The following is a 20,414-nucleotide window of genomic DNA, read 5'->3' on the forward strand; positions in this document are numbered from 1 at the left end:
AGAGAAACTGGCTTGGCTTGAGGACAAACTGTGTGTCCCCTGTCATTCCCTGAGTGCTCACGTATTGTGAGCTGACCATGTGTGGGGAGTCAGCCCTGCTCAGGTGAACAGGGAAGGTATATAAATGGCCAGAAGAGTCTTTTTTTACAAAGTATGCGTGGCCTGGGAGCTTCAGAGGTGACACCAAGGTGGAGGTGAAAATGGGTGCAGGGTGGGAGGAGGGGCCGCTCAGCAGAGTGAAGCCGTGTGACGTAAGCATGGGGTGAGGGTGGCAGCCTGGGACACTCGGGACCTGCAGTCAGTCTGGTTTGCTGCCAGGTAAGGCGGTGCAGGCAAGAGGGAGGCAGAGGTCACCCACACGGAAGCCATGACAAGGACAATGACGTGCAAGCTTCACGCACAGGCTCCACGGCTTCGCATTCCCTGTATCGGGAAGTCTTCCCTCAGTTGTCCACAGGGCCCTCCTCCCTCCATTCAAGTCTTGTTCTGAGGCTCCTTGGTTAGGGTGGCCTTCCCTGACACCCTTCATAGAATGGCCATCCCCTCACAATCCCGGTCTCTGCCCAGGGTAACATGCTCCATAAAAGCAGGAACCATGTTCATTCTGTTCACAGCTGTGCCAGGAACTCACAGCAGGGCCTGGCACAGAGCAGACACTTCGTAGATACATATTTATTGAATAAAATGCATGAGACGGCAATGGCGAGCTACTTAGGGGTTTAGTGCAATCCTAGTAATAACCGTAATAACAGCAGCAGATGCACCAGATGCAGCAAGAGCAGGAGAGAGATCTGAGACCCGCAGCCCCAAGAGATGACACAGGAGAATGAGTCCCCCAGTCCAGAAGCCTGGCAGCCACGCTCTACAGAGCCAGACCACACTGCCAGCCAGCCAGGGGGCCATCCACACATAAATCCAGGGACCCCAGGAGAGTTCCGGAAAGGGACTGTCACTGCAGGTCACCTCAGAGAAACTGGAAAGCAAAGCACAGGTCCAGGGGCTCTGGGGCAGGAAAGGATCTGAGGCACTCTGGGAAGCAAGTTGCTGCTCTCATCTTCCTCTCAACCCCCACGACACCAGGGGAAAGGGTTGGTCCTCTACTTGGGGCTCTGGCTCTTCCAAACACTTTTTTTTGTTTTTTTGTTTTGGGACAGAGTCTTGCTCTGTCGCCCAGGCTGGGGTGCAGTGGTGTGATCTCTGCTCACTGCAACCTCCGCCTCTCAGGTTCAAGAGATTATCCTGTTTCAGCCTCCAGAGTAGCTGGGACTACAGGCAAGTGCCACCATGCCCGGCTAATTTTTGTATTGTTAGTAGAGACGGGATTTCACCGTGTTAGCCAGGATGATCTCGATCTCCTGACCTGGTAATCTGGCCGCCCAGGCCTCCAAAAGTTCTGGATTACAGGTGTGGGCCACCGCGCCCGGCCCAAACAGTCTTTAAAGGTGCAGGGAAATGGTGCCGACCCGAGCCTTCTGGAGATGGCTGTGACATCTGCAGAAGGCCGGGGAGGCAGGAGACCACACTGCCCTTTCCACCCTGGGCGGCCATGGACACAGGGCCTGGCCTGTCCGAACCTTGGACATCTCATTGTGAGATGCTATCATCAGGCTGGATGGCAGCGAGGAGGACGCCAGCTCTGTGTGATGGCATATGGCACCATGTCTCTCGCCACTTCAAAAGTGTTGGCCATTTCCCAGTCATCTCCCTGGGGGAACTGGGTGGGGTCTCAGACACAGCACGGGGATCTCCTCCCCTAGGCTGGCAGTACTCCAAGGGCAGGGCCTCATCTGTGTCTCCTCAGTCGTTGCGGAGTCTGCTGGTCTGAGGACCCTCTACACTGGGGGGAGCTACACTGGAAAATGAGGGCCCTGATTTAAAATGCAGAGTCCTAAGCCCCGCCCAGCAGTACAGACTCTATTTGTTGGATTTTATTTTTATCTTTAAAAATTTTATTATTATTGGCTGGGCGCGGTGGCTCAAGCCTGTAATCCCAGCACTTTGGGAGGCCGAGACGGGCGGATCACGAGGTCAGGAGATCGAGACCATCCTGGCTAACACGGTGAAACCCCGTCTCTACTAAAAAATACAAAAAACTAGCCGGGCGTGGTGGCGGCGCCTGTAGTCCCAGCTACTCGGGAGGCTGAGGCAGGAGAATGGCGTAAACCCGGGAGGCGGAGCTTACAGTGAGCTGAGATCCGGCCACTGCACTCCAGCCTGGGCGACAGAGCTAGACTCCGTCTCAAAAAAAAAAAAAAAAAAAAAAATTAAAAAAAAATTTTATTATTATTATTTTGAGATGGAGTCTTGCTCTGTCATCCAGGCTGGAGTGCAGAGGCACGATCTCAGCTCACTGCAGCCTCCGCCTCCTTGGTTCAAGCGATTCTCCTGCCTCAGCCTCCCAAGTAGCTGGGATTACAGGTTTGTGCCACCATGCCTGGCTAATTTTTGTATTTTTAGTAGAGACAGGGTTTCACCATGTTGGCCAGGCTGGTCTTGAACTCCTGACCTCAGGTGATCTACCTGCCTTGGCCTCCCAAAGCGTGTTTGTTGCATTTTAAAATTCATATTACTTTTACTTTTTTTTGAGACAGGGTCTCTCTGTCATCCAGACTGCAGTGCAGTGACTCAATCACAGCTGACTGCAGCCTCGACTTCTCGGGTTCAAGAGATCCTCCTGCCTCCACCTCCCAAGTAACTGGGACTACAGGCACATGGCACTAACCCCAGTTAATTAAAAAAAATTTTATTTAAGAGACAGGGTCTTGCTATGTTGACCAGGCTGGTCTAGAACTTCTGGGCTCAAGTGATCTTCCAAGCTTGGCCTCCCAAAGCACTGGGGTTACAGGCATGAGCCACCGAGGTTGCTCTGTGAGGTTGGGGGTCCCTGACCCAGGCAGCCTGTGTGGAGCTCGCGGAGGGCACAGAAGCTCCAGAAGACATGACCACTCCCAGCAGGTGAGGGCGGAGGGAAGACACAGAAGGAAGAGGTGCCTAGCTTCTGCCACTAGAGGGCGCCGTGAACCTTGAAACCGCTGGGCACCCGTGGCCCCCAGCTGGATCCCCAGCCCCAAAGGAGGAAGCAACTTCCCTAAGGTTCTCCCAAAGGCCACACCTGGGTTTGCAAAAATTTGCATGCTGTTTGACAACTATATACTCCTTATCAAGCAATTTTACAGGCTGTCAGCTCTGAGCTTTTTCTGTTTTTTCTCTTATGACAGAACCTGTCATCAACCCAGGTTCTCCCTTGACAAGAGGGCAGCACAGACAGAAAGAACAGAGGCAGAATCTGAACTCCAGGGGACCTCAGAAACCCTCCCTGGTGCAACCCGTCCTCTTCTAGATGAGGACACAGCCCCAGGGAGGGGACGGATGTGTCCTGGGTACAGCGAGCAATGTGTCCTGAGCTGAGAGCCAGGTGGCAGCTGCTCTGGGAGGTTCTGAACGTTTACCAGGGGAAGGGGACACTTGCCCTGTGTGGGGGTCCAAAGGCAGGAGCTCAGGTTCTCACTGATTCCCACCGTGGGAGTCCCATGCTCTCCGGGCCCCACCTTCTCACACATGCAGTCCTGGCTGCTTAGCTGCTGCTGCCTGAGGGGAAACACTGAAGCAGCCCCATTTGGCCATGGTGTGGGAGGCTGGAGGCCATGAAAAAGGGCCTTTTAGGAGAGGAGCTCCTGGCCAGGCACAGTGGCTTGTGCCTGTAATCCCAGTGCTTTGGGAGGCCCGGAGGTAGGAGGATCACTTGAGGCCAGGAGACCAGCCTGGGCAACATGGTGAGACCCTGTTTATACAATTTAAAAAATTAGCCAGGCTTGGTGGCACACACCTGTGGTCCCAGCTACTCAGGAGGCTGAGGTGGGAGAATTGCTTGAACCTGGGAAGTTGAGGTTGCAGTGAGCTGTGATCGCACCACTGCACTCCAGCGAGATGTTGTCTTAAAAACAAACAAAAACAACAAAAGACAGGAGAGGAGCTGCTGCTTCTCCCCCAGGCCTTGGGAGGGAGAGGAAAGGTGTGTGAATTTCAGGGCTGCAGGTACTGGGGGCCCACCCAGGTGGGCAGAGGACTTGCCGGAGGAGGCTGTTCTGTGTTTGTCTAAAGGATGGACGAGGAACGGGGTGATGGTTCCGGGCTGTTCGTGCCCTCGCCCTCACTCTTCCCTCTCTCTCTCTATCCCAGCATCAGGTGCCCTGGAGAGGAGCTTCCCGAGGGCCCCGTTCGTGTCTGCAAGGCTGGTTCCTGGGCACCGTGTGCAGGCACCAAACAGCGGCAGCAGGGGCAGGGCCGCCGCGACCACCCGAGAGGTGAGAGCAGGGACATGGATGCGGAGGGACACGCAGAAGGCATCGGGAAGGGACAAGACAATGGGCTTTGAGTTTCCATGGAAACCACACCTCAGGGCGAGGGGCTGAAGGAAGAGAAAGCTTCCACTCCACTTCACTCAGGACTTGGGAAACAGCCCTTGCTGCTGCAGGGCTCGCCCCCTCCTTCCCGCTTCCCCCTCCTTCCCCTCTTCCCCCTCCCTTCCTTGCCAGGTGTTCACCATGGCAACCCTTCCACCAAACCAGAGGTACTGAGCAGCAGCAGCAGCAGCAGCAGCAGCAGCAGCAGCAGCAGCTGGCGTTAGGGGAGCCAGGGAGCCCAGGAGAAACAGTGACGGGGCCAGCCACCCCTCCCCTGACAGACCATGGCTGTGCCCAGGCCTGGTCTTGAATCCTGGCCTTACTACCACTTCCTGTGACCTGGAACCACTTCATTCACCTCTCCGAGCCACCTGCCACCTCTGTGCTTGAAGGGTGGTTGTGAGGGCAGAAGGGGAGAGAGAGCGCCTGTGCAGGACCTGGCAGGCCAGCAGCTCAGTCACCATCCCCAGGCCAAATGGAGGGAACGCCCTGGCGCTCCCACTGTGCCCACAGCCACAGAGGCGCCCAGGCCTGTTCGAACTCCAAGAAGCAAAGTTAGCCAACATTTCCTGAGCACAGACTGGGTGTGTCAGGCTCCAAAGCAGTGCTGGGGAATCAGCAGAGGGGATGACACTTGTGCTCCCTGCTCTCATGCCATCACAATCCAGTCAAAGCTGGTGTGCAGAAATGCAGGAGTCCGGGGAGCCCTTGGACTGGGCACACAAGACCTCAGGCCCTGTCACTGCCCAGCTGGCCAGCCAGAGCCCAGTTCTCATCACTGGGCTCCACAGTGATGGACAGAGAAATCCCACCACGGAAAGTCCTCTGACTCAGGGATGCAGAAATGAGAAAGGCACCACCACCAGCCACCTGAAAGGCCACCCCAGAGACTGCTGCGGAGAGAGACATAAAGGCCAGGGCCTTTTGGGGATCCCAGAGAGATGCCCAGGAAGATGCTGCCATGGAACAATCCCACCCAGGGACAAGCAGCCGGGCAGACAGCACTCAGCAGAGGGACGTGGAGAAACCAAGTCAGACTGCCCATCACAGAGACAGGAAAGTGGGTCAGGGCACTGGCAGGGTACAGGGGAGGGCGGGGTGTGTCTGACCAGGTGAGATCCTGACAATAGGTGATCTGGCAAGGAAGCAGGTTTGCTAGAAAGAGCCCTCAACTCAGAACCAGGGTCTAGTCGCAGCCATGCACCCCACCGTGTGGAGCCCCCGTTTCTTCGCTTACAAAGGAGAAAGTTTCTCAGCTTATTTGATTTGTTGGGTTACCATGAGGGCCGATCTGAACGCCTTCCAGCAGTAGTAGCAGAAGCCCTCAGACCACTCCATGCCAAGCCTGGAGTCCTTCTCTTCTTTCAGAGAAGAGGAAAATGAAACTCAGACCTGCGGGACCTGCCCAAGGCCTCCAGGCAGCTAAAGGCTGAGGCCAGAATGGGAACCAAGGACCCCGGAACCCCAGAGCTCCTGCCCTCTCTGTGCCCACAGATGGAGTCTGCTCCTCTGCAGGTGTGAGGCAGTGCTCCTGGATAAGGGCCGATGTGGGGCCAGGGCCAGAGGCCTGCGGAGACACCAGGCCAGAGGGAAGAGGGCTCACCTGAGATGTCAGCACTGGAATTCTCGTTGGGCCTCTTCCCTGTCAGAAACTCCACTTCAGGGACAGTTTCAGTGGAGACAGAGCTGGCCATGCCGTTGGGCGCCGTGGGCCTCTTGGCTCGGCGACTGAAGAGCCTGCTGCTGAAGCGCCTGGCGGGGGCGGCCTCCCCCCGGGCTGCTTCTCCCATGCCATTTTGGCTGGGTGCCTCTCGGGATTTGGGCTTCAGGTCTCTGTGCGTGTGAGACACCATCTTGCCATCCTTCCGGCTCAGCTCTCCCAAGGGGATGGGCTCCACAGGGGGCAGCACCTGCTCCACTGTAACCAGGTCTCTCAGGAAGCTCTCCAGGCGCCGGGCCGACTCGCCACCGCTGCCACCATCCTCCTGCCCCTCCGGGTTGCCGCCTGCCTCCCGCTGTTGCCGGGCAGCCCAGCGCATCATCTCCCCAGGCGGGTGGCGGCAGCCTGACACCAAGGCATACTTGGGGTTGATGAGCTTTCGAGCCACAGTGGAGGAGTAGTGGAGGCCAATCCTGCCCGCCAGGCCCAGCTGCCGGTACAAGTCCACCTCCTCGGAGATGGCGTACAGCTCCCGGAACTCTGTGTCAAAGGGCTCCACGTTCTGCCCTGTCAGGAGCAGGAGGAGGTTCCTGTCCACGTAGGAGGAACTCCAGGTGAACCTGGGAACGTGGGGATAGAAAAGCAAGACGCATGTGCCCAGGCCTCTCTCTTGCCCTGCCCCTGCCCCCCCGCCCCCCGCCCCTCTGCTGTGGCCAGACCCTTGCCGCAGGTGGACGGCTCCTTGTGGGCCACACTCTGGACTGGCCTCCCTCCACTCACCTGCAGACTCCCTTTCCCCAGAGTTTGGCCTCAAATGAAGCAAGCAGGCAGTAGGTGCAGGGAAAGAGCATGGGAAGTCAGGCCGGCATGCAAACCTGGTTTATATTCTCGTGTGCCTTGTAAGCTGGTGCTCCCAGGACATATGTTCACAGGGTTGTTGTGAGGCGCAAATGAAGTAACTCATATAAAACATTTAGCTCAGTCCCTGGCACAAACACACATTTAAAAAATAGTAACTGCAGCTGCCACTATTATGAATATTATTCTACTCTGTATTGGTTCTTTTCTGATTTTTTTAAGCACTTAGTGTCTGCAGAAACCCATACTCTGACCATGTGACAGGACTTACGCTGCTGTTCATTGTTTCGTGTGCTCAGGTCTCTCTTCTCGTCACCCATATTTTAATTTACTTGGAGGGCAGATATCACACAGATACAGTCTCTTGTGTTCCTGGCAAATTATTTTAAAATCAGAATTCTGAGGCCGGGTGTGGTGGCTCACATCTGTAATCCCAGCACTTTGGGAAGCTGAGGTGGGTGGATCACTTAAGGTCAGAAGTTCGAGACCAGCCTGGCCAGGTGAAACCCCGCCTCTACTAAAAATACAAAATTTAGCTGGGCATGGTGGTAGGCGCCTGTAATCCCAGCTACTCGGGAGGCTGAGGCGGGAGAATCGCTTGAATCCGGGAGGCAGAAGTTGCTGTGAGCCGAGATCACACCACCGCAGTTCAGCCTGGGCCACAGAGCAAGACTCCGTCTCACAAAAAAAAAAAAAAAAAAAAAAAAAATTCTGGCGACATTCCCTGCACACCACATCTTCCCGTTTCTTTCCAGATCTGGTGCATCCCACTTCCTGCTTGTCCTATCTAACAACTAGCCTCAAAATGCAACTGGCTGCAAATGGACCATGAAAAGCAGGCAGTGCATAATGCCTAGGAAGAGTTGACCCTCTTTCTAGAATAATCCATCAACCAGGAAGTTTGAGGGAAGGGACTGGGCAGAAAGCTGTCCTTTGCCATTGCGTCAGACGATAACCGGTTACAACTCATGATGACGGAGGCTCCAGTCTGGTATCTTCCTGAACACCTACCTGGAATCAAGGCCTCCTTCTTGATTGGGCCCTTCTTTGACCTGGCCCAACTCACCTGTAAGATCCAGTGGCCACTTTGTCACCATCCACCATCAGGAACCTTGATGACAGGGTCCCCTTGATCCTCCCCATGGGCATATAGAAGCCGACGCCTGTCACAGAGCGGACACGGATGTTCTGTTGGGAAGAGTAGAAGGCACCGTCACCTGGGTTGGGCCGGCCTCTGTGCCAGGTCCTTGCTTCTGCAGAGGAAGAGCCCGCTTGTCTATGGACCCTGCCTGCAGGCTCCTGTCTTCACTAGATGCTCTGCTTCCTACAGCCTTCCATAGGGAACCCTCTTTGGTGAGCAGGAAGAAGTCCCCAAATCTTGCTTTAGGCCTGGACAAGCCCAGGGTGGTTCCTGCCTGTTCTCAAAAGGCCCAGGAAAAGAACAACAGCCCTCACTTTGAAGTCAGTGATTCTGCAAGCTAAGCACCCCAGGACCAGGCCAGAGCTGCCTCCTTCAGTCTCAGCAGCCGAGGGATAAAATCGAAACTGGGCATATGATTCAGTAGTTAACAGTAAAGCCAAGGTTAAAGGCTTGACTTTCAACAGAAGGAAAGGTGTTGAGATCTTGAAGTTTACCTGAGCCCCCGACCAGGGAAGAGGCAGGCGGGAGCCTCAGGAGGGGCAGAGGTAGTCCCTGTCTCATCTCCTGACCACTTTCTGCCCCAGTGGTGCAACTTACCCGAATCCGGAAGTCGGTGAGCTGCAGGTCCTGACACATCTCCAGGAAATACTTCACTCCTGCCTCGTCCAGGATGATGTACACTGGGACCCGGCGCTTACAGGCAACATCCACAATGTCTTGAAAGATATCACCATCAGTGAAGAGGTCCATGACCACAGCAATGACCTGGGTGGGGACGGGCACTGGTGAGGCACGCAGTGTCTACACGCCCACAGAGGCAAGCCCCACTTAGACGGGACCACCTCGCCCTGGGGACACTTGTGGCCAAGAGCCAAAATCTCCACCTGCACCATTCCTGGGGCTTCACATCCCCCGACCTTTGAGCACATCTGAGCCCTGGAGATGGGCCTGGGGGTGCAGGCCGTGTGCTTGTACTTCCTTCTGGACAAATCCCCACCTCCCCATCCTGGGGGTCTTCTAGCAGCCCTTAAGAAGCTGTATCGGGGCTGGGTGAGGTGGCTTATACCTGTAATCCCAGCACTTTGGGAGGCCAAGGCAGGTGGATCACCTGAGGTCAGGAGTTTGAGACCAGCCTGGCCAACATGGTGTAACCCTCTATCAAAAATACAAAAAATGGGCTGGGCATGGTGGCAGGCACCTGTAATCCCAGCTACTCAGGAGGCTGAGGCAGGAGAATTGCCTGAACCCGGAGGCGGAGGTTGCAGTGAGCCGAGATTGTGCCATTGCACTCCAGCCTGGGCAACAAGAGCGAAAAAAAAAAAAAAAATTACCCAGGCGTGGTGGTGGGCACCTGTAATTCCAGCTGCTGGGGAGGCTGAGGCAGGAGAATTGCTTGAACCTGGGAGGTGGAGGTTGCAGTGAGCCAAGATCGTGCCACTGCACTCCAGCCTGGGTGATAGAGTGAGACTCTGTCTCAAAAAAAATGAACTGAAATGAACTGAAATGAAATGAAATGAGCCATATCATGGGAGATCTAGGGGGCTGAGGAAAGTTGCTCCTGACACCCTAGAAAAACAAGCAGGCACAAGGAGATGCCATTACTGAGATACCAGGGGTGGGCTCATGTCTGTGAGCCACAGATCTGCTCTAACATCACTTTCTCAGCAGGCCTGGATGCGCCGATGGCCTTGCAGCTGTGTGAAGCTCTGTGCTTCCCCAGGCACAGATCCAGGCAGAGCTCCTGCTGGCTTGGATTCCCTTGGCCTTCAGGTGTCCATCCCATACCACCCCATCCTCAAATCAAAGTCACTGCTCAGGACCCTTCATTTACAAAAATCGGCCCTGAGTGTCCACCCTGGAGGCAAGGTTTATGCAGCCCGAGGCCGCTCCACCTTTCCAGCCACAGCTACTTCCAGCTGCCTACACAAACCATGCTCCACACTCCAGCTGAAGGCTTTCTTATTGGCCCAAACACCGTGCATGTGATGCTGAGGAAAAGGCCTCGGCTTTGGGGTCGGAGAGATTTTAACTACGGATCCACCACTTCCTATTTGTGACCTTAGGCAAGTCACTTAACCTTAATGAGACTCTGTTTCCTCATCTGCAAAGTGAGGATACCTTGTATTTTACACTCTTGCCCTGAGGATTAGGGATAACTTTGCAAGCAGCAAACACAACGTCTGGCAAGTCATAAGTCCTCAGTTAACAGTAACTGCTATACAGTCCAGGAAGTCGGCTTGCTTTCGCAACTGAAAGGACCGACTCCTAAAGTCAGGAAGACCAGGCTAGTATCCCCATGCCACCGCCTGCCCAAGCGTCTTTGGCCGCAAAATAGAGCTAACAACTGCACCTAGATCTCAAAGGGTTGTCCCAGGACTAAGTGAGATGCACCATGAAAGTGCTGAGTGCAGGGCTGGGCGCGGTGGCTCACGCCTGTAATCCCAGCACTTTGGGAGGCCAAGGTGGGGGCGGTCACTTGAGGTCAGGGTTTTGAGACCAGCCTGGCCACTGTGGTGAAACCCCATCTCTACTAAAAATACAAAAATTAGCCAGGCATGGTGGCGGATGCCTGTAATCCCAGCTCCTGGGGAGGAAGCTAAGGCAGGAGAATCGCTCATTGCAACCCAGGAGGCGGAGGTTGCAGTGAGCTGAGATTGCACCATTGCCCTCCAGCCTGGGGGACAAGAGCGAGGCTCCATCTCAAAAAAAAAAAAAAAAAAAAAAGAAAGTGCTGAGTGCCCACCTGGCACCAGGTGCACTCAATCACACGTGTGCTCTGCCATCACCCTGACTCTAAAGACTCCAGTGCCCTGCCCTACACAATACCATTTAAAGTTCTTCACAGCTCTTACATTTTGAGAAAGACAAAACAAACAAACAACAACAACAACAACAAAAACTGTTTTATCTGAAGAATGAGAGACCCTTTAAATTACCAGGCCCAGAGAGGCATTTAAAATGTGATAGCAGCCAGATACAGTGGCTCACGCCTGTAATCCCAATACTTTGGGAGGCTGAGGTGGATGGATCCCCTGAGGCCAGGAGTTTGAGACCAGTCTGGCCAACATGGTGAAACCCTGTCTCTACTAAAAATACAAAAATTAGCCGGGTGTGGTGGCAGGCGCCTGTAATCCCAGCTACTCGGGAGGCTGAAGCAGGAGAAATGATTGAGCCAGGAAGGCGGAGGTTGCAGTGAGCCAAGATTGCGCCACTGCACTCCAGCCTGGGGGACAATGCGAGACTCCATCTTAAAATAAAATAAAATAAAATAAAATAAAATAAAATAAAATAAAATAAAATAGAATAGCTGTCATGTCTCACTCCCCTTCAAGCTAAACAATTACTATTAGTAAGTGGCTTGAAGCCACTTGCTGTATGAGGCCTCTAGACTGACTCTAAGTAGCCATAAAATGCTACACACTCTATCCAGTTAACAAGGTAGGCTGGGCACAGTGGCTTACACCTATAATCCTAGCACTTTGGAAGGCTGAGGCAGGAGGACTGCTTGAGCTCAGGAGTTTCAGATCCGCCTCAGCAACATAGCAAAACCCTGACTCTACAATACAAAAATTAGCTAGGCATGGTGGCGCATGCCTGTAGTTCCAGCTACTTGGGAGGCTGAGGCAGGAGGATTGCTTGAGCCCATAAGATTGAGACTGCAGTGAGCCATGATGGCACCACTGCATTCCAGTCCAGCCTAGGCAACAGAGTAAGACTCTATCTCAAAAAGAAAAAGAAAGAAACAATGTATAGCCAATCACTGACAATGCTGTTTCTGTAAACCAATGAGACTTCCTGACTAATGACTTTGGCTGTCCCCCCCACAACCACCCCCTACCACTGCCAAATCCTGATTTCATCCTTTTTTCTTTAAAATCTTGAGCCTCCCCAAGGAAACCTGGAAGTGTGTCCCGGGATGCCATCCTAAATCTCGGCCCAAATAAACTCTCTATGCTAATTTTGCCTCAGCGTCTTCCTTTGAGGTTGATACTGTGATAATCACTCATGAAGGGAGAATGAATTCTTTCTGAGCCCCATAGGCAGAGAGAGGACCTAAAGACTAATAAGCTACAGTGCTGTTTCAAGGGGTTAATCCAAGTGGAATGACAAGACTTTTGCACAAAATAACTAAGATATGAGATAAATGAGATAAATGCCTTTAAGAGCGTGACATGTGATGTGGGGTTGGGGTGGGTGGGTGAGTGGAGAGATTACTTCTAGCCAGGGGAGAATAAGAAAGACTTTACCAAGGAAGCTGAACTGTGAAGGATGGGAAGCCTTTGGCACCGAGAGAAAGGAGCAGGAGGAAGATCGAGCAGGGAGGTTGTCTGGGCTGCCTTGCATGAGTGTGTCCTGCACACGGGCACTGGCTGAGGAGGGGAGTGGGAGCTGCATCTGCCCTGGGAAGGGTCACCTTTTTCTAATCTACGTACAGGTGTCACGTGGCCTAGCAGGGGCCTGCAAGGGGAGCATTTCAGGAAAGGGCACAGCACAAACAAAGGTACTGTGCTGGTTAATTTTATGTGTTCGCTTGGCTGGGCAAACATTATTCTGGATGTTTCTATGAGGGTGTTTTTTTTGGATGAGATTAACATTTAAATCACTGGACTTCGAGTAAAGCAGATTACCCTCCGTAATGTGGGTACGTCTCGTCCAATCCACTGAAGGCCTTAGAAGAAAGACTGACCCGCCCTGGGCAGGAAGGAATTCCACCAGCACACCGCCTCGGGACTCGAACTGCAGCTCTTCCCAGCGTCTCCAGCCTGACAGCCCATCCTGCAGGCTTTGGCCTCGCATCTCCATTATCCCATGAGCCAATTCCTTAAAATCAATCAATCTGTCTCTTGGTGGATCTCTCTTACACACACACAAACATGCCCATCCAGTTGGTTTTGTTTCTCTGGAGAACCCTGACTAATACAGGCACTGAGGATGGGAATTAACACGTACTAAATACTTTCAGTGTACCCTAGGCTGTTTCCTGTGCTTTAGGTAAATTTTCTAATCTGATCCTCACAACTATTTTGTGAAAGGGTTATTCCCACTTTACAAAGGAGGAAGTAAACACATAGGGGCCATAGTCCTATGTCCAAGGTTATAAAGCTGCCATGTGGCAGAGCAAGGAACTCAGCCCTAGGTGGCTCCAGGGTCTTCATTTCACTGCTTCCTAGAGATGGGATTGCTAGGAGATACTTCAGACACATTGAATCAAAAACTGGCTGTTTAAAAAGACTAAACAAGATAGACAAACTTCTGGCAAACCGACAAAAAAGGAGATGTAAATAAAATACTGAATGAAAAAGAAGAAATTACTACAGACATAATAGAACTTTAAGGAATTGTAAACATGGTAAAAAAGAATATTAAGGCCAATTACATGCTAATGCAAATGAAAATGCACGTAAGAGTTCACTTAAAAAAATGAACTAAACAAAATATACCGTAACCAAGTAAAGTTTATCCTAAGAATGTTAAGGGTGACTCAACATCAGAAATAGTAGCATTTTAATTTAAAACATTTATGGGGTCGAGAGGAGGAAATCATATTTATCTTAATAATTTTACAAAGTATTCAATAAAGCTAGATCCCTACTTGTGATTATAATTCTCAGAAAACAAGGAATAGGAAGGATCTTCCTTAACTTGATAAGCTCTATCTACCAAAAACCCACATGAAACATTTTACTTAACAGAGAAACTTATGATGTACTCCCTTCAAGTCTCAGAGGATACTCACTATCACCACTACAGTTCAACATAGTATTGAAGGTCCTCACCAATGCAATAAGACAAAAAAAAAAAAAAAAAAAAGAAAATGAAAAAAAAAAAAGAAAAGAAAAGAAATATGAGACATAAGGATTAGGGGAGACAAAACTACCAGTATTTAAGAATAATACAATTTTCACAGAAAATCCAGTAGAACAAAGAGAAAAGCAATTAGAATTAATAAGAGAATTCAGCAAAATTGCCAGATCCAAGTAAAACTTACAAAAACCAATAGCCTTCTTCTATTCCAGCAATAATCAACCAAAAGAAAGAAAAAAAGAAAACAAAAGAAGGAATGAAAGAAAGAAAGAAAATAAGATCCATGCCCAGTTAAAACCTAACCACATGGCATTTGAAATAAATACCTTCAGGAATAAATACTGGAAAGTCTATAAAAGGACATTTTAAAATATGTGAATAAATGAAGCAATAAATCATGAAAAGATAATATGATTTAATATTTTAAAAATCTAATACTCTCCATATTAATAAAATTCAATGCAATTCCATAAAAAGCTCAGTAAATGCTTTTGAGAAACTCAAATACTTGGAAGATATAAAGAATAAAGATCCACAAATAGCTACATCGATTTTGAAGAGGAAAAGCTAAAAGGGAACACTTGTCCTATAGAGAGTAAGGCATACTACAGAACCATAGCAATAAAAATTGTACTACTTGTACTACTTAAGTAGGAAGGAACTGACCAATAGACCAATGGAACAGAATGGTGAGACCAGAAGTATACACACAAACACAAATATACATGCACACATACACAAAACTTTATGTATGATAGGGGTAGAATCACAACTCAGTGGAGAAAAAAATGCCCTTTAGCAGATGTCATTGGGAAAACTGGCTTACTGCATAGAGAAAAACAGAGGTGGATCCATCCCTACTTCACACCACACGTAAAGGAAAATTTCAGGTAGGCTAAGTACTTAAATGTGAAAGATACAACTAATAACTAATAAGGGAGTTGATGAAATGCAAGAAAATATCTTCATGACATGGGGTAAGAAAGACTCTCTTAAGTTCCCAAATGCACAAACCATGAAGGAAAATGAAATTATGCTAATAAGTATGTAAAAAGGAGCTGTCTTTTTTTTTTTTTTTTTGAGATGGAGTCTCGCTCTGTCGCCCAGGCTGGAGTACAGTGGTGCGATCTTGGCTCACTGCAAGCTCCACCTCCCGGGTACACGCTATTCTCCTGCCTCAGCCTCCCGAGTAGCTGGGAATACAGATGCCTGCCACCATGCCTGGCTAATTTTTTTTTTTTGTATTTTTAGTAGAGATTGGGTTTCACTGTGTTAGCCAGGATGGTCTCGATCTCCTGACCTTGTGATCTGCTCTGCTCATTGGCCTCCCAAAGTGCTGGGATTATAGGTGTAAGCTACCACGCCTGGACTTTTTTTTTTTTTTTTGAGATGGAGTCTCCTTTGTCACCCAGGCTGGAGTGCAGTGGCACGATCTCAGCTCACTGCAACCACTGCCTCCCAGGTTCAAGTGATTCTCATGTCTCAGCCTCCCAAGTAGCTGGGATTACAGGTGCACACCATCACGCCCATCTAATTTCTGTATTTTTGGTAGAGACAGGGTTTCACCATGTTGGCCAGGCTGGTCTCAAACTCCTGACCTCAAGTGATCCGCCTGCCTCGGCCTCCCAAAGTGCTAGGATTTCAGGCATGAGCCACTGCACCAGGCAAAAGAAGTAATCTTCATTAGTAATCAGAAAAATTCAAATTAAAGAGATGGCTGGGTGCAGTGGCTCACGCCTATAATCCCAACATTTTGGGAGGCCAAGGCGGATGGATCACCTGAGGTCAGGAGTTCGAGATCAGCCTGGCCAATGTGGTAAAACCCCGTCTCTACTAAAAATACAAAAATTGGCTGGGCATGGTGTCATATGCCTGTAATCCCAGCTACTCGGGAGGCTGAGGCAAGAGAATTGCTTGAATCCAGGAGGTGGAGGTTGCAGTGAGCTGAGATCGCACAATTGCACTCCAGCCTGGGCGACAAGAGCAAAACTCCATTCCAAAAAAAAAAAAAAAAAAAGAGAGAGAAAGGAAGAGACCACTTTACAACTACGAGATTAATGAAAAATCAGAAAATTGGATAATCCAAAATATTGGTAGGTGGAGGAAGGGGGACCTTTGTCACTGCTGGTGGGCGGGAACACTGGTGCAGCTATTCTGTAGAGCAACAGGCAAAAGTTAGTGGATTTGAGCATGTGCATAGCTATAAGCCAGAAAAACCACTCTTGGCCATGCACCCCTGGGAATCTCTTGGATCTTTGCACAGGTCTATATGGGGCCAGAACAAATATGTTCCCTGCATCTTTCTTTGGGATAGCAAGGAGCTGGCAACAACTTAGATGTCTATTTCTAGAAGACTGGGTAAGGAAAATGTGAGGAATGTGATAGAATGTTTTACAGCAGACAGAAGCGACGAACTAGTTCCATGTGTCGTAACTTGGATAAGTCCTTTTAAGATGGATAGTTCAGGCCGGGCGCGGTGGCTCAAGCCTGTAATCCCAGCACTTTGGGAGGCCGAGACAGGCGGATCACGAGGTCAGGAGATCGAGACTATCCTGGCTAACACGGTGAAACCCCGTCTCTATTAAGAAATACAAAAAAAACTAGCCGGGCGAGGTGGCGGGCGCCTGTAGTCCCAGCTACTCGGGAGGCTGAGGCCGGAGAATGGCGTGAACCCGGGAGGCGGAGCTTGCAGTGAGCTGAGATCCGGCCACTGCACTCCAGCCTGGGCGACAGAGCGAGACTCCGTCTCAAAAAAAAAAAAAAAAAAAAAAAAAAGATGGATAGTTCAAATGAAAATGTTAAAGAGTGAGATCTATAGCCTAATACCATTTATGTAAATAAAAACATACTACAGGCCGGGCGCGGTGGCTCACACCTGTAATACCAGCACTTTGGAAGGCTGAGGTGAGCAGATCACCGGAGGTCAGGGTTTGAGACCAGACTGGCCAACATGGTGAACCCCGTCTCTACTAAAAACACAAAAATTAGCCGGGCATGGTGGCGCACACCTTTAATCCCAGGGAGGCTGAGGAAGGAGAATGGCTTGAATCCGGGAGGTAGAGGTTGCAGTGAGCTGAGAAAGTGCCACTGCGCTCCAGCCTGGGCAACAGAGCAAGACTCCATCTCAAAAAACAAAACAAAACAGCACAGCACACTACATAAAATAATACTGCACACTTTTCAAGGATACAAAGATGTCTGAGGACATATGCTGAACACATGAGGGTGGCTGCCTGTGGAAGGAGAAAGGAGTGGGAGGGAAGGAGAAAGGTAAAGTAAGAGGCCTTCCAAGGCTCGCCGGTGGCAATGTGCCGTGAACTAAGGTGCACAATCAGCATTTTGCACCTGGGGTCCAAAATAGCCAACCAACCAACCAAAAATCACATTCAAGTCCTCCAGCTGGGCTGGCACAGTCCAGGGCAGGTTTGGGTAGGAATAAGGGTGAAGGTACATGGGCTGGATACGAAGGGTTTGAACACAACGTGCAGAGTTCTGGCTTCATTCCACCAGCAATGCAGTTTCCAGGGCTCTGATACTTGATCGCCACCTCCGAGTGCTCCTGATAGTTTATCTCCCACGTGCTGTCTAGGCCAGAGTTCCCTGTCCTCCTCTCATTTCTGAACACTCCAAGGTATCCAGCTTAGAGTGGACCCATGTTGCTGAGGACAGCTTGACCGGTTCACAGAAGCATGTCTCAGGTTCACACGCTTACTTTTGCTTTGTGGTTGAAAAATTAAGCAGGGAAGCTGGCCTGTCCTAGCCCCACCTGCCCAAGGATGTCGGGAGAGGCAGCAGTCCCCAGAGCCTGGCTTTCGCTAGTCGGACTGTGACGCCCTGGTGCGAGCCAGCCATCTGTGTCACTACCAATTAAACAATGAAATATCTGTAGTAGAAAAAAAAAATCAATTGCTGGCTGACTCCTGCAATCTAGTTGTGGAGAAGTGATAATTACCCTCCGCTTTGGTCTCTGAGGGCCCCGCTTTGACATTCAGCTCTGCAGCGTCAGGCCCAGGGGAACCAGCTCCCCACTCTCTCCGCTTGGGTCTTTCACTGAGCACGTGATTCTTCACACCGAGTGAACTTCAAAGCTCCCAGTGTAGATGGAAAATCGGGTTTAAAAACAGGACATCATGGGCTCAGAACACAGGGAAGCAGATTTTGTTGGGGGAGGAAATCACGCCCCCTCCAGCTGGCTACCCACCCCTGGTGTCCTTTACCTGGTTACCTACTGAGGCACAATGCCTGGGGAGAGAGGTTAATTCGAGGTGGCAGCAGTTTCTTTTTTTTTTTTTTTTAGTAGAGATGGGGTTTCACTGTGTTAGCTAGGATGGTCTCGATCTCCTGACCTCGTGATCCACCCACCTCGGCCTCCCAAAGTGCTGGGATTATAGGCTTGAGCCACCGTGCCCGGCCAGCAGCAGTTTCTATAAGCCATCGCAGGCACATTGGCAGACAGCCTCTGATGCTGTAAGACTTCTCATGGGGTGTTTTGTGAGCTCAACGTCTCCTCATCTGATATCCTGCCTGGGCGGCAGGACGGGGAGTGAAGGCAGGTAGGGAGACTCCAAATGTCCCATTCCTGCCATCTAGCTTTAGTTAAACTGCCAGCGTTTCCAATTCTCTTTCTGGACTTCGTAATTACCGTCAGATAACAAAAATGACAAGAGGGCTCCATCTGGCCCCTGTACCCCACATATGTTTGGATGACCCAGACTAGAGGAGGCGTGGCTCTGCCAGATGTCCACATCCACAGAGCTGACTACGGCTTGGACGTGTCCCTCAGTCACACAGGCACTCCCCAGATCAACAACCTCCCAGTTACTCTGGCAGAAGCCCAGGCCTACCAGCCTCCTCCTCCTCCCCACCTACCAAATCCCATCGGTCACTGAATCCAAGAGGCCCCACTGCGGGCACCTTCTCAGGGTCAATCCTTTCTGTCCCCACTGGTACCGCCCCAGCTCGGACCCTCCTCCTTTCCTACCACACTTCTAGGAGCCTCCTAACTGCTCTCTCCTGCTTACATCTACCCTCCAATTCATCCTCCACAGCAGGACGCAAACCGAGATGCATGGGTAGAGAGAGACAACACCATCCATCCCCTTGCCCTGCTGACGTGGAGCTCAGGACTCTGGGGTGGGATAGGCTGCTGTTGCCTGCAAAGAGCCCCATCTTCACCTCTTCTGTGGGTGTGAAAAAGCAAAAGGCCACAGGCCAAGCTTGTTGACCTTAGGGGGCCTGTTGGTGACAGTCACTTCTCCTGGGGAAGGAAGGGAAGCAGCTAGGGACACTTTCCCACTGATTACCTAACCCATGTGCGCCTGGGGCCGAGTTGCCTCCCATGCCTGCCGTGCCTACCTCCCAGGGCTGTTGGAAGGCTCGGATGAGATCATGCCCACGAAATCCCACGAAAACGCTGTGCAGTTATGAGGGATCGTTTTACAACAACCGTTTTATAACTATAAGGCAAATGGGAGGAACTCCCCACATCTGAAGCCCTAACGTCCCTCAGGGTGGAGAGGACAGCGACTGAGCAAACAGGTCAAACTGCTGTCTCCCAGAATGGCCATCTGTCTGGCAGTTCAGGGGAGTTAGTCTATCTGGGACTAGAGGGCAGTCCTTCCCATTCCCACGGAGGGTAGAGCTGGGTCTGCCTGCAGCCTCTGACTCACACATCTGCAGCTGTGGAATTTCCTTTTCTGATCTCCCCAAAGAGAGGATCAAGGGCAGGTTGTCAAACTTCAGTGTGTAAAGAATCACCTGGGAGCAGGGATGGGGGTATGCCTATTGAAGATGCAGATTCCAGGGCCCTATCCTCAAAAACTCGAATTCAGCAAAGGCCCAAGAAAATGCATTTTAACAGCAGCCTCCGTCCTCCACCCCGACTCTTGTCACTTGAATGCATGGGGGGGGTGTGTCACACTTTGAGTGAAGGCTGCTGCGTGCAGGATAATATACGGTCAGGAAGCAGAATGTCTTACTGGTTGTGTGGCTCTGAGTGAGTCATTTACTGGGCCTCAGTTTCCTCATTTTAGAGTGGGGAGGTGATGCCTTTACAGGGCTGTTCTGAGCTTTAAATGAGATTCTGCAACAGCGTGGTACTTGTCCTGCTGTGAGCGATGGGTAAACGCAGGTGCCCTCTTCTCTCCTCAGTGATGGAGCCCAGAACAAAGGGGCCACCACTTCAGGGGAGGGGGCAAGAAAGGAGAGAGCCAGTGGGGGGCCCGCTGAGCTCCCGGGGAGCCAGGCAGCCAGCGCCTCCCGCGGCACAGACATCAAGGTGTGGATGTCGTTCCTCTGCTCAATGCCATGCCCAGCAGGCCCAGCCCACAGTGGTGATTAAAGCTCAGGGAACACGACACTTCCAGAAAGGTCAAAACTTGAACTGGTTGAGGGGAAGGGCAGCCCAATTAAGGAAGAACCCACATGATGAACTGTTCACCCAGCCATACCAGGTGTCTACACTCATATGCTGAATGTTGCAACGCATGGCTAAGAAAGCCACTGCCGGAGTAAAGTATCTCAAGGCGGGCTGCGGGCAACCAGAGCA

General features: G+C 51.1%; 1 protein-coding gene across 1 annotated transcript in view; it reads right to left on the reverse strand.

Annotated features, from left to right (window-relative positions):
* Positions 1-20,414, reverse strand: part of FAM83F (family with sequence similarity 83 member F) — a 48,565-nt gene that overhangs the window by 16,056 nt on the left and 12,095 nt on the right. The window contains exons 2-4 of the mRNA XM_007975862.3: positions 8,660-8,827; positions 7,988-8,109; positions 6,007-6,683 (exon numbers count right to left, since the gene is read on the reverse strand). Of these exons, the coding sequence (XP_007974053.1) occupies positions 6,007-6,683; positions 7,988-8,109; positions 8,660-8,827 (967 nt within the window). The remainder of the gene's footprint in view (positions 1-6,006; positions 6,684-7,987; positions 8,110-8,659; positions 8,828-20,414) is intronic.

This window comes from Chlorocebus sabaeus, chromosome 19 (assembly GCF_047675955.1).
Source record: "Chlorocebus sabaeus isolate Y175 chromosome 19, mChlSab1.0.hap1, whole genome shotgun sequence".
Lineage (NCBI taxonomy): Eukaryota > Metazoa > Chordata > Mammalia > Primates > Cercopithecidae > Chlorocebus > Chlorocebus sabaeus.